We start from the raw sequence: 18539 nt of genomic DNA on the forward strand, positions 1-18539 counted from the left end.
TACTTTCACACTCACACACTTATTAAAAGGAGCCAGCTTTGAAGCTGCTGCTAAAAACTCACCAGCTGACATTTAGAAAACAGCAACATCTCCATCTTTGCTTCACTCTGAATTTATTTATGCACATAAACACAAGAACAGTTTTCACAACATGGAGGTGAAGTTTATTCACAGCTACTGATAATCAGGCTTTATTTTTTAAATTCATCATCAGTTTGATTTTGATTCTTTTTCACTCTTTTTTTTAAATTTCAGTTTAGCTTTAGTGTCAGTTTGTAACTGTTTTAGTTTTATAGAATTTTTATAACATATTATATCATCTTCACATAATGACATTTTTTCTGTAATACATAATTAATGAATAAAGTATTTTTTTTATAACTTGTCTAAATGCTACACAAATAAAATAATGATAATGGTGATGATTATATAGAGTTTTAGAAAAAAATATAAAATCTAAATTTGATAAAACTATTATTTCAAGTTTTAATACTTCACAAGTAAAATGTGTTTATCCCTTGACTTTTTTTTCCAGTTATGTTTATTTTACAAAATTCAATGAAATTACATGTGGTAAACACATGTACATTTAAATTTTTATTTATCTATAGAGTTTTAGAATATATCATTATAATCTTCATATAATATATTTTTTCAATGATACATACTAAATAATATAACACACATGTATAACTTGTCTAAAGTCTTACAAAATATGAATACGAATTGAAACTATTATTATTATTATTATTATTATTATTATTATTATTATTATTATTATTATTATCATTAGTAGTAGTAGTAGTAGTAGTAGTAGTAGTAGTAGTAGTAGTAAAAGTAGTAGTATTTTCTTTGTGTCGGGAGTGAGAGCCAGTAGAGAGATGAAGATGAATGTGTGATAAAAAGGAAAAACATTTAAAAACATCTTTAAATCCATAAGGAGCTGTAGAGGGTACAGGTCAGTGTGTAATCTGGATTATTCAGAGTTCTTACAGAATGAAACATGTAAACTGACTCAGTTTAAAAAAAAAAATCATTTTCTATCATTTCTTTTGATTTTACTCACTTTTGTAAAAACACTAAACACATTCAATAACTTGTTTTTTTCAGGAAGCCTGGATTTTGATATTTCAGCTCTAATAAAATGTTTTGAATAACCCAGTCTTAGTTATTTGGGTAGTTCTCTTTAACCACTATAACTTTGCTCATGACCAGAGTCGAACTGCTCAGAGCTGAAAACAAACTTTGTGCAAAAAGATGAATTTTGAAAAAAGCTGAAAAATCTTTCTTTCATTTTATTTGTTTATTTGACAGGGAGGATACATATCACATTGCCACAATGGGAAAATGTGAACATAAATAAGACGTCTAGCTTCAGCTAATTTGCAGTCCTTGTCCCTGGTCAGGATTCTGATCAATTATTGTGAAGCCAAAAAAGAAAGAACGATGTTCATAAAACACACACACTGGAAATTCTTTATTCAGAAAACACTGCAAAATAAACAATAAAAAACATCTGTATTCACACAATGCAACAAGCTTGACAGAGGTGAGCTGATGAGGTTTGATGGTGAGAAGAGGCCAGCAGAAGACAGTCAGTCAGCACATGTGCAGCTGATGGACGGTGGCTAGTTTGTGAGGATCCTCAGCAGAGAGAGTCCACAGCAGTACACCAGACTCTTCACTATCAGCAGGGAGTACAGCACAGAGAGCAGCTTCACCCTGCACTGAGACTGGAAGGAGACTGACACACACACACACACACACACACACACACACACACACACACACACACACAGTAGTATAAGTTAAAATTCATTTGCTGTGAAATGGTTTTACTGTGGTTAAAAATTCAACTCTCTAAATTCCGAAAATTCCAAAAATTCAAAGGTAAATTTTTTTTTCACTTTGAAAAATTTTAAATGACTCAAAGTTGTTTTTTAAACCATGAACTCATTCCAAATTGGTTAATTGGTTGTTGATGTGTTGTTTTAGTTTACTGTGTTTCAATAATCCAGCGGTGCCACTTTGTAAATACAGAGGCTCTAAAACTGAACCCTGTGGTACACCACAGCTCATACTGGGAGTTGAAGAAGAGTGATGACCTGTAGCAGCTGAGTGGGTTTGTTCTAAAGGGTAATAGATGCTGATCTTACAGTCGGTCTGCTGCAGAGCTGGCAGAGCTGGCAGGCCTGTGGGTTCCGTCTTTGGAGGTCTGGGGGGTGGAGGAGCCGGAGCCTCTGTGGGCTCCATCTCTGGAGGACCACTGGTTGACTTAGCTGGTGTAAGAGACAAGGTTTTTACTTCACCTTGCTCAGTTCCTCCCTCGTGTTTCACAGAGCAGACGTATTTCTTTAAGCTCTCTTCTCTCTGTCCGAGCTTCAGAACAGACGCGGTGCATCCAGACTTTCTGTGCATCTCACTGTCAGCAGGGGGCAGCAGCTCCAGACCACCGTCCTCCTTGCGTCTTTTCCAGGAGATCTGGACCAGAAGAGGAAACATGTCTGAGGCCACACACAGCAGGGAGCTCTTCCCCTCCAGCTGGGCTCTGGGTGCTGCCGGGTACACGCTCACCACGGGCTTCACCACGGGCTCATCTGAGGAGGGAAACGGGACTCTGATCACTAAACTTCTCTTCAGTCCAGGAGAAAGTCACATCAACTGGCTCCAGCTGCAGATCAAACACTGTTAGCAGATATTATTAGCTGGCTTTCTTTCTTTACATTCTTTCTACACTTTCAACAATTATGTTTGGCTTCAAAGAACTGATTCACATCAATTACTCACACAGAAAAAAACAACCTGTTAGAGATTGAACTCCTTCAACAAAATCAACAAAAACAGATCAATCAGTTCAACTTGTAAAAGGATTTTGTCAAAACTTTTTCCATCTTTCTGTGTGTGTGTGTGTGTGTGTGTGTGTGTGTGTGTGTATCTTGATTTGAAATGCACTACATGTTGTAACTTTCCAGAGTTCAACCTATTTATTTGGGGACCTTGTACAAGCCCATAACGTAATAACGATCCATAATGTAATAAATTTAGCCTTTTTAAAATGTAATAGGACCATGACGTAATAACTGACCAATAACACAATCAAAATCCTGAACCTATAATGTAATAACTTTCGCTGGATTTTGTCAATAATTAGATTCATAATTATTTAAAAAATCATATTATAACATATTATGTATATTAATATAATTATAACTTTTGACCAATAACACAATAACTTATTACGTTTTTGGCCGGTCATTATGTTATGGGCCTGATGCAAAAAAAAAAAAAAAAAAAAAAAAAAAACATTGAAAATTTCATAATTGAGCCGATAACATAATAACCAGCCAAGAGTGTAATACGTTTGCCCTTTTTGACAATGTTATAGGCTGACCGTAACAGTGTATAGCATATCAGTTAGTGCCTCAAAAAAAGTACTAATTTTTGTCATGAAAAATGCAGTCTTAATTAAAACTCTGTCTCAATTGTTACTTAAATTTACTTTATTTGTTGTGGCTTGTGTTCTTCCAAATAAAATTAAGCAATAAATAACAAAATTGAGTTCTGGTCTCAACAGCTTTAGATCCTGAACTTAACATTAGAACAATGGAATTGAACATATTTAACCCGAGCACAAAAATAATGAGGATTACTGTTCCCTTTACTTACATTTAAACATAAAAAAACAATGTCTAATTCAAATTACTTTCTATATTGAAAAAATACATCAACTTGTTTTGGCAAATATCTCTTAAAGACCACTGCTGCGTCCAGCAGCTCTTTACAGTAAAAAGAGGGAGAGTTGTAACTATATGTTTTTTCATAATTATGAATCTAATTATGAATTTAATTATTGACAAAATCCAGCGAAAGTTTTTACATTAAAGGTTCAGGATTTTGATAACGTTATTGGTCAGGTATTACGTTATGGGCCTATTACATTTTAAAAAGGCTAAATTTATTACATTATTGGTCATTTTTACATCATGGGCTTCTACAGACCTTAAGCAGATATGAGTTTAAAATGCAATCATTTAGATTAATAATTTCAATTCCTGTAATAAATTATTTATTTATTTATTTATTTTTAATCGCCAACGGCAGAAGTATTAATGATTTTAACTGGTTTAATGGATTTTAATTGATTTATAAATTATAAATGAGCAGGGGATAAAACATTAAGATTTTTACCTTCTTTTCTTCTTGCAACATTGCTTTTCTTTTGTTCTTTGTTTGCGAAATTGCAGTTTTCTTCGTTCTGATTTTCTATTTGTCTGAAGATTTGTTTTTATTTTTTTTTTTTTATTATTTTTTTTTTTTTACATTTTCAAAATAAACCATTTGATTTCATCCTGGGTTTTATTAAAATTTCTTAAATTGCATTTTTGGCTCAACACTTTTTATAATTTTTGACAAGTTCTTACATTTTAGACTTCATTACGTTTTTTGGTTTGTTTGAATAAAAAATCATTTGATTGAGTTTTGTTTGACTTGATTTCATTCAGAGATGATGTAGAGCCAACAGCTGCTTTAGCAAACAGAATCAGAATTGATGTTATATGGAATTAATTCAGATGCAAAGAAATGAGAGTGTGTAAAGATTTCAATAGTCTAACCATGTCCATCTTTCTGTGTATCACATAGATAAATATACAGTAGATATGAATTCTAACGAGTCTTTTCATTGTACACTTGGGATGATTGGAGCATAAATCCTGCTTTTTTAATCCTATGTTCTCTGGTTTTAAAGGAAGAAGAGATTATTCTAACTCACTGACAGTAAAGTCTATTTGTAGAGGAAAGTTGATTTCTAACATTTGAATGATCAGATCTTTTCTAACAGATCAAATCAAAAAGAAATCAAGTTCAGATGTGCAGAGAGCTTTAAACTTCTTCCATGAATGATGAACGTTAGATATTACAAAAGCTGTGCGTCTGAAAGAATGATCCAAATCAAAAACAGGAAGATATGAGACACATGAATGAGCAGAAATTCATTTCACTAAATAAAGAGCAGAATTTGATTTCTTACCTCCAACAAACAGTTTAGTCCCAGAGCCAAAGATGAAGTGGTGCCATCCAGTCCCCCACAGTGAGAAAGAGTGTTACAAAAACCTGTGAGCTGCTGAATGAGTCCGAGGATGAACCAGGATCAGATTTCAGCTCCATGAAGTGTTTCTCTAAAGTTGACATCAACAGGTCTGTCTCTTCTTTTCTCCTCTTTTTCAGAGCTGAGCTCACTTCATCAAACATTTCACTCTGTTAACAGTTCATCTGTTGACAAGACACAACTTTGTTCAGCTCCCCGTGCCATGGACTCTGAGGATCACAACAGACAATGTTTATCAAGTCATTTAGAGCCCATGTGGTGCCTTCCACTACAGAGTCATGTCTGTTTTTAATCTGTGATGGACTCTGAGCTGATTTTGGAGCTGTAGATCTGTAAATCTGCAGCATGTGAATTTAAATGTAAATAATGTTTCTAAATAACCAGAATGTGTCTGTTATGCATCTGAGCTAGTGGACCACAAAAGCAGGAGACAAAAAGCAAAGCAAAGTATCAGTTAAGTATTCTTTAATAAATCCAGGAATGAAAAAACAAGATGGAGCCAAAAAGGGCAGCAAGAGGCAGACTGGCGGGCAGGAAACAAAATGGTCGAAGGTGCAGCAGGAAAAGCACTGCAAAGAACAAAGGCAAAAAAGGTAATTAGCACTGCAACCAAAGCTCAAAACAAAAGACTAGAAAAGTCCTGGGACTTAAAAACCTGCAGAAAATCACAAACAGTTATTGACGAAGCACTACCGAATGAAACTGAATTATCTGTCAGTGTAGTGAAGTCTTGACCTGGGGCCTCATTTATAAAACTTGTTTACGCACAAAGCGTGGCCTGAAAGTGGCGTAAGCCACTTTTCATGCAAAGCTTGTGGTTTATAAAAAAAAACTTGGCGGGAAAATGTGCGCACCGGAACGTCAATTTTGACCCTTGCGTACGAAGATTTTGGAGACAGGGTAAGTGGCGGGGCACATGTTTAGGTAGTGACTTGGAGCCCGATTCATCTCATATATTCACTGTCATCATATATCAGACTTATAGACCTGGGTAATCAAAAACACCAAGTCTGCAGTCTTTAAGTATGTTCCTTAAGTTAGCCATACTGTGTGCACAATGTGCATGTATCATACTTTCATGTTCAAATGATATCGAGTGGTGGAAAGTGCTGATTAATTAGTATTAGAACAAGGTGTTAAGCATTTGATGTAGTTACTGAATAAGCATATAAATAGTGCCGTGACACTCGTGCGTAATGTGCCACAATGGATGCGCTGGCACTGCTGGAAGATCACACAAATGGTAGGATCAGGATGGAGAGAGTCTTAAGGGACCTCAAAGATTTCCTGGCCCATCATGATGACTGGCTAATAAGCCGATTCAGATTCCCTCAAGCAGTGCTCTTGGATCTATGTGCTGAACTGGGCCCAAGGTTAGAAAGATCCACCCGCCGGAACCGCGCCATCTCGATGCCTATTCAGCTGCTGATCACTCTGGGGTTTCTGGCAAACCGGCTCCTTTCAGCGGGGAACTAGCTGACAGGTATGTGTTTGATATTATTAAAAATATATAATCGGCCTCCTCAAAAGTCGGTGGAGGTGTTTGGATGCTCGGGGGGCAGACTGCTCTATCACTCTAAGAAAGTTTGTAAAATTATTAGAGCTTGTGGAGTTCTGCACAACGTGGCACTGAGAAATGGCATTCCCCTCCCACCTGGCCTCCCTCCCCCACACCATGAGGACCCTGAACCACAACCACCTCCCTGACATGAGGAGTGTCAACAAGGAGCAAGGCTTCAGGTGTCATGCGGCATTTGCAATAAGACGGCAAGTAAGTTTCATTTTTTTAACAAGATCTTTAATAGAGCTGGCAATGTCAGACATGGCATCACCCATGTTGTTCATTACTGTGCGAATCATTTGGAGCTCGTCTCGGACTTCATTGACCGCCCTGACTGTGTCCCTTTGTGTTTTCAGGACCGGACAGGACACGGCCACTTCCAGATGCACCGTGCGCTTGGGACGCACTGGAGCTGGGGACAGCCAGGCCTTCACCCAGGCCTTTACCCAGGCCTTCAGCCATTCTGCACGCCGTACCCGCCTTGCCTGTCATGCCCACTGAGCCCTCTATGCCTGCCGTGCCCGGAACCTCCTCCTCGCCCACCGGTTCCAACTGTAATGTGGCTGAGGAGGACACAACACATGAGTTACCTTTTCACAAGTTCTTTTTGACATCCGCCACGGATCGCTCTGTGGCACTCACTTAATTCACAGCGGAGACAACGTGCTGCCACTCACTTAACTTTCTTTTATTAGTGATCCCACTACTGTGACCAACAAATAAAATAAATTTTCTTGCCTCCACCTCATCCACAAGTACCTCTATTTCTGTCACCAAGAAGTTCCTCTTCCTCGTCTTTTCTGCCATGGTTAAGCGTAAAATGCCATTGATCGGCAGTTCTATTTATATGCAAATCCATTCATAAGTTCATGTGCATTGGCCATTGATGGTAAAATGTGGGTGTGTAGAGGGCTGTGAGTGAGATCAACTCACCTGCGCAATCTTCCACGTAGACTGTGATTTATAAAGGGTAAAGTGCTTGCAGGTGTGCGTAAGCAAGGTGTTATAAATCTGATTATTTTTTTGCGTACACCATTTCCAGCTTTTGTGCACAAGTACAATTTTAGTGAGAATTCTACGCACTCTTTTATAAATGAGGCCCCAGAGCTTTGTAGAGAAGGTTGATTATGGTGATGAGAGACAGGTGTGTCTCAGCTGCTGCCTCAGATGGAAGAGAGGGAAAAACCTGCTGGCCACACCTCCTGCTGCAGAACACTGGGGAGTGGGGGGGAGGGGAGGAAAAGGAGAGAATCAAGACAGGAAGAAACAACCAAAATCCAAGACCATAACAGTGTCAGAATGTACACCCAAGAATTCCTTGCTGCACTCATGATCACGAAAATATCATGTCCTGACTGTATCTGGACTTGTATTTTATTGAAAGAGAACTAATAAAATAAATAAATAACAACAGGAAGTAAAAAGACAAACAGCAGCCTGTGCAGGACCCTCTCAGTGATCTCTAAATGGTCCAAAACCTTGAGAATGAAGAGGTGGAGTGTATTTAGAGTTTTCCTGATCTCAGTCTCAGTCTGAGCTCTGAGGCTTTAGTCCACCTCACTGACTGTTTCCATCTCCAGACATACTGACACAATCTAGATACAGTCAAATGAAGGGGCTTAGAAACCATGGGGAGAGATGTATTACTGATAAATGTCAGTTGGTGAAAACAATGATACTAATAAATAAAACAAATCAGAAATTATGAAAAATGACTTCCTATACACGTTATTAGTCTACTTCACTGTAAAATCTAAATTCAAAGTTATTTCAAACCAACTGACCCAAAAATAGACAAGTTTAAAAGATTGTTTCCAGATTATCAAGTTTAGAAGTGAAATATTTCAAATACACTTTGTGATGATGTTTCACAATAAATGAATTAATTCATCAGTTCACTGTCAGAACTTGTAGGAAGGTGAACTTTTTTATTCTTGTCATGCATTTGTGGTTTCACCACTTGACATTTTAATGGGACTGGTCCTTTAATTTGTTAAAATGGTAGAAATGTCAGATAAAATACTCTGACACCAACAGAAATACAAACTACACATTTAAACAAACATCACACATGTTGTTTGAACAAGTTTAAAGCTGATTTTTGAAACCAGCCTTTATTTGTCCCTGTCCCCATGTTCATTTACCAACAATAAAAACACTCGTCCTCATTCTGATAAATGATGTTAACCATGAGGACTCAGCTCAAACCTGAAGAGGAGGACCTGGACTGGAGGTTTGGAGACTCCACTACAACACTGGTCCAAATATTACTGTTCAGGAGATTTCTCTGTGTCTCTGTTTATAATAGAATAGAATGAAGTGTTGCTGTCAGCAGTAGAGAAATGAGTCTCTCAGTTCATCATGTTTGTGACTCTGTCTGTGGTTTCTGCTCTCTGAGTGACATCTGTTCATCTGTTGGTTTTTGTTCAGGCTGCTCTCAGCATTTCTCATTGTGGGGACTCCATCTACCACAAGCACAGTAGTAGGTGGCTGAATGAGAGAGTTTAACCCTCTGGATCTGTAACTCACAGCCGTTCCCTTTATTCACAGCTGAGAAATCATCTTTCTGAGGGTGACCGTATCTCCTGAATATGTTACAAGCAGAAGTTTTTATAGAAAGTATCACTTTGAATGTTTCTGTGTCTTTCTTCTGGTACCAGTATACATAGTCATAACTACATCTGTTAGTTTGTCCACAGCTGAAGGAGACGTTGTCTCCGACTCTCCTGGTCAGTGTTAAATCCTCCTGAATCAGATCTTCTGCCGTGGTAAGCAGAGCTGCAGACACAGAGACAGACAGGTGAAGGTGAGTGAGACAGTGTATGGTAAAGGTGGACTTTGTTGGCTCCTGATTGGCTGATTGAAAGACTCACCTGAACACAGACAGCACAGGGCAGCAGCTGGGAGGAGAAGCATTTTGTGGCGCGTTGTTTCCTCTGGTCAACCTGAGGAGAAGTGACGCTCTGACGCTGCTGAGGACAAACAAGGACGAGCTGAGAGATCAGAGCAGGACACGTGCTTTCTACCAGCTCCTCACAGCTCCCATCAGCCCCTGCTGCTGCTGCTGCTGTGGTGAAATATGAAGCTTTTCCTGTGCACTGAAGCTGCCGTGTGGTTTTCAGGGTTTGAGGTTTTAAAGAAGACGAGTCAGAAAACAGACAGCATAGAGTGAGAGAAAAAGGGTTCTGATCTGTGTTTGTCTTCATTTAGAAATAATCTTCAAACTTTTCCTGACACCAAGGAAAAACAAAGAGCAGACTGTTTGAGAAAAACTGAATATTTATTCATCTTTAGGAGAAAGCTGGCTCAACTATTTCACCAAACAGAGCTGAAAAGAAATACACTCTGAAAAAAGGAGGACGTCCCCACAAAGGAGGGAAACAGGGACACAGTCCCCATCAGGGGAGCGCGTCCACAGATCAGGGTCCCTGTAAGGCCGCTAAACAAACACATGAACACACACACAGGGACTGAGCGCCAGGGGACAGAGGAGGGGGGTACACAGGGGGGGATCTCCTCAAAGGACTAAGTCTTCTCTTTGGATCACCACTGAAAAACACATGGACTGAGAAGAACCAGGACCAGAGAGGGACTGTGGCGCCCCCTAGAGCTGATAAATAACAACCATGTTCCTGTTTGACAGTTTCCTTCTCTGATAGTTGAGTTTTCCCCTAATCAGGGCCATGGTCTGTAGACCTGTCTGAGGGGGACCATGGTCTGTCTACTTCTCTAAGATTTCATTTTTATCTTTTTAAAAGTTATTATTATTTCTGTAGCAGCAGTGGAGGAGGAATGTGAGAGCGGTAAACAGTGGTGCTGATGCAGCGTGTTGTTTCAGACACTAGAGGGCAGCAGTGTAGAGGTTTTATTCTTCCTCCTCTCCTGAAGCATGAAGTGCTCCAAAGTTTCCTGGTGAAGGTCTGTGTTGACCCTGGACTTCAGAAAACCCAGTGGACCAGCAGCAGCAGATGACGTTCTCCAAACCCTCAGTGTTTGGCTCTAATGACGTAGATCTGCTGCTTGTTCTGATTCACACCTGTGTTTTTCTCCATCTCTGAGGCAGAGTTGCAGCTGTGGCAGAGGTTTATTGTCACGCTGCGGTCTTATCTGTGTGCAGCAGCAGCAGCAGCAGGGGCTGATGGGAGCTGTGAGGAGCTGGTAGAAAGCACGTGTCCTGCTCTGATCTCTCAGCTCGTCCTTGTTTGTCCTCAGCAGCGTCAGAGCGTCACTTCTCCTCAGGTTGACCAGAGGAAACAGCGCGCCACAAAATGCTTCTCCTCCCAGCTGCTGCCCTGTGCTGTCTGTGTTCAGGTGAGTCTTTCAATCAGCCAATCAGGAACCAACAAAGTCCACCTTTACCAAACACTGTCTCACTCACCTTCACCTGTCTGTCTCTGTGTCTGCAGCTCTGCTTACCACGGCAGAAGATCTGATTCAGGAGGATTTAACACTGACCAGGAGAGTCGGAGACAACGTCTCCTTCAGCTGTCGACAAACTGATGGATGTGGTAGCTATGTTTTCTGGTACCAGAAGAAAGACACAGAAACATTCAGAGTGATTCTTAATATAAAAAGGTCTGATGGTGTTGTTCATAAAAACTACTACAAACATCCTCAGAAAGATGATTTCTCAGCTGTAAAAAAACAGAACACTTATGAGTTACAGATCCAGAGAGTTAAACTCTCTCATTCAGCCACCTACTACTGCTCCTGTTTTAATGATCACCACATTGAGAAATGCTGAGAGCAGCCTGAACAAAAACCAACAGATGAACAGATGTCACTCAGAGAGCAGAAACCACAGACAGAGTCACAAACATGATGAACTGAGAGACTCATTTCTCTACTGCTGACAGCAACACTTCATTCTATTCTATTATAAACAGAGACACAGAGAAATCTCCTGAACAGTGATATTCAGAGCAGTGTTGAAGTGGAGTCACCAAACCTCCAGTCCAGGTCCTCCTCTTCAGGTCTGAGCTGAGTCCTCATGGTTAACATCATTTATCAGAATGTGGATGAGTGTTTTTGTTGTTGGTAAATGAACATGGGGACAGGGACAATTAAAGACTGGTTTCAAAAATCAGCTTTAAACTTTTTCAGACAACATGTGTGATGTTGGTGACAGGGTACTGTCTTTCTGTATTTCTACCATTTGCAGCAGTGCTTTTCATGCTTTACACAGAGGGACAGACGTCAAACTGTTGCTGAATCAATCAATAATGGCGTGGTCTCACACTGATCAATAACAAAACAGCAGTTTGTTACTGTATGAAAATGATGAGATTATTTATTTCAAAGGTTTTCTTTAACTGTCCTGAGTGGGCCAGTCAGAGTCATGCAGTCAGCTGACCAGGAGCCTTTCAGTGGGACAAACGGGCAAGGGGACCATTCCTAATGTGGAGCCCTGGGCCCTGTTCTAGGAAGCAGGATCACTCCTCAGCGAGGCGAGTCTCCATGGCAACATACGCTGAACGGCTAACCTGCTCCGGAGCAGGTTCCAGATTGAACTCGCGGACTATAAAAACCCCGCCCACTGACCAATGAGCCCTGACGAAAAAATGGCTTCTCCGTTCTTAGAGGATCCCATGGACAGAGCTCGCATTGTCCGAGGAGCACTCAGGAGCGCGAGAGTTTTCAGGGACCGCGCCGACCCACTCTCTTTTTGGGGTGACCACCTTTATGAAAGTTACCGGTTTTCCAGGGAGGGGTTGGTAGTACATCTGCCAGCTTTTAGAGCCGTACATGGCTCGCGACACTTGTAGAAGTTGTGCATTAACGGCCCCGCAGAGTGTGTGTATCGCCCTTCGCTTTTATGCATTGGGTACATATCTAGGCTATATACTGTTGGTGATGCTGAGAACCTTAGCAAAGCTACGACGTGTGGCTCATGTGGGCTACATATCACACAAACAATGTAAACACAATAGGAATGAACAAATGAATAAATTTATCTAAGAAATAAATTAGGTATGTTGCATGTTACAGTAAAAGTGCATGGTGAACAGTGCTATTTCAGGATGATAATGGCACAGTGATGACGGTGCTGCTTTTAACGTTAATTACATGTTTCACCTCGTCATATTTCCTCATGATCACCTCCTGCTCCTCTTGTATGAAGTATGCGGTCCTTCTCTCTCCGGCCTGCTCTGACGCTCCAGACTGCTCCATGTTCGCGATTGGTCAGATGCAGCGGGCTCCGCCTTATTACGTGCATGCGCTCATTGCCTTGCTGGATCCACTTATGAGGTTGATAACCAGTGTCGTAAAACCGTGTAGCGAGATCACCGGCTACCGCGCTCAGGTCAGCGAGGTAGCTCCAAGGCTATCTCGCTAGGCTGAACTTGCTTCATAGAACAGGGCTGAGGTCTCACAATGAAGCAAAAAGCACAAAAATGGAGGCTGGTGCTGCGATGGCTAAAGACATTATTTGCAGTGAGTTAGGTAAAAAGTGATGACAGATCTGGATGAAGTTTTGGATGAAGTTAGCGGACACCATGAGCTGTCTGTGCAGTTGTTGTCTATTGTCCGGTCTCTCTCTGATTGGCTGTTGCTGTCCTCAGTGAGAATGAATGAATGGCATAATCATCCCTATAAATATGACACATGTTTAAAAATGATCGGGGCTGCTCCAACGAGTCTGTGTGATGATTGTGGGGCTTACGATCGATCTGTCACCCACTCACACTAGAAGATAGCCAGGCTTAAAGAATTCTTCGGTTCACATTCTGCTCATTTAGACACATTGTTTACATTTAAACTTATATGTGTCAGGATTTGATAATCAGTGGTTGTGAGTTGGACCTAAGAGCTGTCAGAGACAGAGAGCAGTTTACGGGTTTATATTGCACAAGATGTATGCTGATCCAAAGTCCAGACATCCAAAATCCACAGGGGAGTGAAACAGAGAGAGCTTGCAGTGTGGAAGAGGCAGAGCAGCAGGGCAGGAGCTCGAAGGAGGCACTGGAGGGGACGCAGAGACATGCAGGGTAAATCACAGGTAAAATCACCAAGATTCATCTCAAAAAGCTCAAAAGATACTAAGTTGTAGGTCGAAGTACCACAGGGTCTACGGGAATTCACTGACACTGATCTCTTCCTAACCCAGAGTATAAAAGCACCACCTGATGAGCTGATGAACCACAGGTGTGCCAGTGAGCCAGAGACAGCAGCAGGTAGGGGAGGGGGGGAGCAGCAAGGCCCCGCCCACGAGCCAGAGGGAGGGAGAGAGACGCTCCACATGCTGCAGATCTACTGCTCCAAAATAACAGGAACAACCAACCAGAGAATAAACACAAAGGCTAGGTTAATGCTAACATGCTAACTAGCTGATCAGAGTCCATCACGGATTAAGACCAGACATGCCTCTGTAGTGGAGATCACTGCATTAATAAAAACAGACATGACTCTGTAGTGGAAGGCACCACATGGGCTCTAAATGACTTGATAAACATTGTCTGTTGTGATCCTCAGAGTCCATGGCACGGGGAGCTGAACAAAGTTGTGTCTTGTCAACAGATGGACGGTTAACAGAGTGAAATGTTTGATGAAGTGAGCTCAGCTCTGAAAAAGAGGAGAAAAGAAGAGACAGACCTGTTGATGTCAACTTTAGAAAAACACTTCATGGAGCTGAAATCTGATCCTGGTTCATCCTCGGACTCATTCAGCAGCTCACAGGTTTTTGTAACACTCTTTCTCACTGTGGGTACATCATCTTTGGCTCTGGGACTAAACTGTTTGTAGGAGGTAAGAAATTCAATTCTGCTCTTTATTTAGTGAAATGAATTTCTGCTCCTTCATGTGTCTCATATCTTCCTGTTTTTGATTTGGATCATTCTTTCAGACGCACAGCTTTTGTAATATCTAACGTTCATCATTCATGGAAGAAGTTTAAAGCTCTCTGCACATCTGAACTTGATTTCTTTTTGATTTGATCTGTTAGAAAAGATCTGATCATTCAAATGTTAGAAATCAACTTTCCTCTACAAATAGACTTTACTGTCAGTGAGTTAGAATAATCTCTTCTTCCTTTAAAACCAGAGAACATAGGATTAAAAAAGCAGGATTTATGCTCCAATCATCCCAAATGTAGAATGAAAAGACTCATTAGTATTCATATTTACTGTATATTTATCTATGTGATACGCAGAAAGATGGACATGGCTAGACTATTGAAATCTTTACACACTCTCCTTTCTTTGCATTTGAATTCATTCCATATAATTTAATCCTGACTCTGTTTGATAAAGCAGCTGTTGGCTCTACATCATCTCTAAATGAAATCAAGTCATATAAAACTTAATCAGATGATTTGTTGTTCTTGTCTGGCTCAAACAGAGTTTGAACTTTAGATGATAAGGCGGTCTCGATTTACATTTTTCATTTACAGATTGAACTCTTCTTTAATAAGAGCTTGTTAGAGCCTGAAATGTAGCACTGGCCTTAAAATGTAATAAAATAGTTGTAATAAAGCCTGAAATGTCCTTTAAACTTGTCGATAATGTAACAAAAGTGCTGAGCCCGAAATGTATTAAAATAAAATGAAATGAACCCAAAATGAAATAGTTTATTATGAAAATCGGTATAAATAATAAAAAAGGATCTAGACACAAACAGAAAATAAGAATATAAAAAACTTTGCATTTAAGCCACCAATCCAAAACAAAAAAGAAAAAAAAGAAAGAAAACAGACATAAAAGACAGTTGAATCACCAACTTTTTGTCCATTTCAAAACAGGAGCGGTGACGTATATGAAAAATGTTTTTGTTCCATTCATAATTCATTACCTAAAATCCAGTCAACCAGTAAACCCATAAGTGTGTGTGTTTGTTTGTGTGTGTGTGTGTGTGTGTGTGTGTGTGTGTGTGTATATATATATATATATATATATATATATATATATATATATATATATATATATATATATATATATATATATATATTAGACATACGTATTCTTCACAAACTGAGTTAATTTATTTGACTGTGGTACTGGCCAATTATTCAAAAGAAAGATGTATATTGTGCATCCCTTATAAAACTGTCAAATTAGTGAGCGAATGAAATGGACTTATAAAGTATTAAATTAACTAAATGGTCAAACTAATTTAAAAAATGGATGTGTTACAAATATTATTAAAATCTTGATTAATCAAGTAAAAAATAAGAAATAAAAAGGAGCATGTTTCGGTAAAAAGTGTAATGTCTGTAAAGATAAAACAAAAAGTGGTTTTAGTTCATTTTGAAAAAAAGGAATATTTATTGTAGTTAAATTTGAAAAATTAAATAAAATAAATTGTAATAATAGTTTAAATTAAAAACAAATTATTGTTCTGTGTCAGGAAGTAGAGTAAAGTAGAAAGTCTGTGGTTATTAAAAGGCAGTAAACTGACACTGAATGAAAACACAGTAATGATGATGGATATAAAAACTGAGTAATACTACTATAAAGATATTTGTAACCTACATCAACCCTTTTACAGTGTAGTTATTAATCTTAATCACACTCTTGTCCATATGCCTGCAAATATGTATCATAAACCTAGATAAATAATGAAACGCCCAACAAATATACGCAATGCATAAATTTACAGATTCATACAATAGGATAGAAAAACTTTCAGAAAAATCCTGAAACAAGTTGAACCTATCCGTTATTGTTGATGATTTTGTTGAAGGAGTTCAATCTCTGACAGGTTGTTTTTTTCTGTGTGAGTAATTGATGTGAATCAGTTCTTTGAAGCTAGACATAATTGTTGAAAGTGTATAAAGAATGTAAAGAAAGAAAGCCAGCTAATAATATCTGCTAACAGTGTTTGATCTGCAGCTGGAGACAGTTGATGTGACTTTCTCCTGGACTGAAGAGAAGTTTAGTGATCAGAGTCCCGTTTCCCTCCTCAGATGAGCCCGTGGTGAAGCCCGTGGTGAGCGTGTACCCGGCAGCACCCAGAGCCCAGCTGGAGGGGAAGAGCTCCCTGCTGTGTGTGGCCTCAGACATGTTTCCTCCTCTGGTCCAGATCTCCTGGAAAAGACGCAAGGAGGATGGTGGTCTGGAGCTGCTGCCCCCTGCTGAGGGAGAGCAGCTGGAGCTCAGAGAGTCTGGACGCACCGTCTCCATCCTGAGCCTCCTTCAGAGAGAGACCAGCTCAGAGAAATACCTCTGCTCTGTGCAGCACGAGGGAGGCAGAGCGGAGGCTCCAACACAACAAGGTGAAGAAGGCTTGGTGTCTGATTCAGCTTCATGAGATTAGAGCAGATTACAGATGAGATCAGAGATGAAGGAGCAGCTCTTTATGACTCCTTGTCTTTAACAGAAGTTCCAGCTGCTGCAGCCTCCTGTCCTCCAGAGAGGGAGCCCATTGAGCGCACAGCTCTGCAGCAGAGCCAGCGTAAGAAGCAGACAAAGAGCAACTTTATGAATCCACAGGGAGACACGAGGACAACGCATTCCTCTGAGACACAACATGAAGATGAAGAAACACAGCAGATATGAACACAGTCAATCAAATATGAGACTTTAACACCAAACAGATTAGCAAAGGAAATGGAAGCAGCAGAGGACCATCACATGTCCACTCTGCAGAGTTTAGCTCTGAAGTTCAACTGAAAACTTTATTTCAAACATGTAAAAAAATTACAATTACTGTAACATGTTTCAAAAACAAAAACAACACTCACCAGCCTAGAGTCAATGAACACTTCTATAACATCTTAGCTATAATATATTAAAACCTGCTGATTCACAAAAATACACAAAATATTATTTATACATAATACTTGACTTCTATACATAAACATCTGTATTCACGAAGCTGCTTACAACAAATATACACATATTACCCCTTCATTTCTTTAGGTATATTTGTCTATAAATACTGTTGCTTTTCAACAAATATACAAATAATATAACCCCAATGTATATTTCATTTCTTTACATATATATTTTATTTTTAGCGTTTATATTTCTGTACATAAAGCTGCTTATGAACAAATATTCACACAAAATGACCCCATAAACAATACTAATTTACATAAACATATATTTCTATTTGTATAGCTGATGATGTAAAAATATACACATATTATCCATGAAACTTGATTTTTTTACATATATATTTCTATAAATATAGTTGTCTATACAAAAATGAAAATATAACATAAGCATTTGTATATGAATAGTTGTTTCTTCACATATATGTTTCATACATAAAGACACTTCTTTACAAATATTCACATATAACCCCTTTATATAATACTACACTATAACAGTTATTTTCACATTATATGATATATTATTACACCATATATTTATAATTTTAGAGTTGATTAAATACAAATATACACATATTATTACCCAACATGTTTAATACTTGATTTCTGTGTGTGTGTGTGTGTGTGTGTGTGTGTGTGTGTGTGTGTGTGTGTGTGTGTGTGTGTGTGTGTGTGTGTGTGTCAGTCTCCTTCCAGTCTCAGTGCAGGGTGAAGCTGCTCTCTGTGCTGTACTCCCTGCTGATAGTGAAGAGTCTGGTGTACTGCTGTGGACTCTCTCTGCTGAGGATCCTCACAAACTAGCCACCGTCCATCAGCTGCACATGTGCTGACTGACTGTCTTCTGCTGGCCTCTTCTCACCATCAAATCTCATCAGCTCACCTCTGTCAAGCTTGTTTGTATTGTGTGAATACAGATGTTTTTTATTTCACGTTTTTTTTTACAGTGTAACTTTCTGAATCAGCTGAAATATTTTCAGAGTTTGTCTTTGATTCACATCTTTGTTTTGATGCATTTCATTTTGGCTTCACAGCAAATAAAACCACACTCAGCTTTATTTAAGGTGTGTTTTTGTTTTTGAAGTCTGGTCCAAGTCCCTGGA

General features: G+C 39.3%; 1 protein-coding gene and 1 pseudogene across 1 annotated transcript; one reads left to right on the plus strand and one right to left on the minus strand.

The window, feature by feature from the left end:
* Positions 1-1628: 1628 nt before the first annotated feature.
* LOC141804728 (immunoglobulin lambda-1 light chain-like) lies at positions 1629-9584 on the minus strand. Its single transcript, XM_074689333.1, has 5 exons — positions 9542-9584; positions 9128-9446; positions 5030-5070; positions 2157-2597; positions 1629-1744 (listed from the first exon to the last, which is right to left on the minus strand). Exons 1-5 carry the CDS (start codon positions 9582-9584, stop codon positions 1629-1631), a joined length of 960 nt encoding a protein of 319 aa, XP_074545434.1.
* Positions 9585-10865: 1281 nt separating this feature from the next.
* LOC141804661 (immunoglobulin lambda-1 light chain-like) lies at positions 10866-18273 on the plus strand (annotated as a pseudogene).
* The last annotated feature ends 266 nt before the right edge of the window (positions 18274-18539 follow it).

Source organism: Halichoeres trimaculatus, unplaced genomic scaffold (assembly GCF_033239565.1).
Source record: "Halichoeres trimaculatus isolate MK-OKI-2021-1 unplaced genomic scaffold, fHalTri1.1 fHalTri1_scaffold_15, whole genome shotgun sequence".
Classification (NCBI taxonomy): domain Eukaryota; kingdom Metazoa; phylum Chordata; class Actinopteri; order Labriformes; family Labridae; genus Halichoeres; species Halichoeres trimaculatus.

Coding starts and splice junctions, on each gene's coding strand:
- LOC141804728 (XM_074689333.1), bottom strand. CDS start 9,584: ATGCTTCTCCTCCCAGCTGCTGCCCTGTGCTGTCTGTGTTCAG. Junction 5,071..9,127: donor TGTGCTTGTGGTAGATGGAG/TCCCCACAATGA, acceptor GACTGGATGGCA/CCACTTCATCTTTGGCTCTG. Junction 1,745..2,156: donor AGCTCTGCAGCAGACCGACT/GTAAGATCAGCA, acceptor TGTGTGTGTCAG/TCTCCTTCCAGTCTCAGTGC.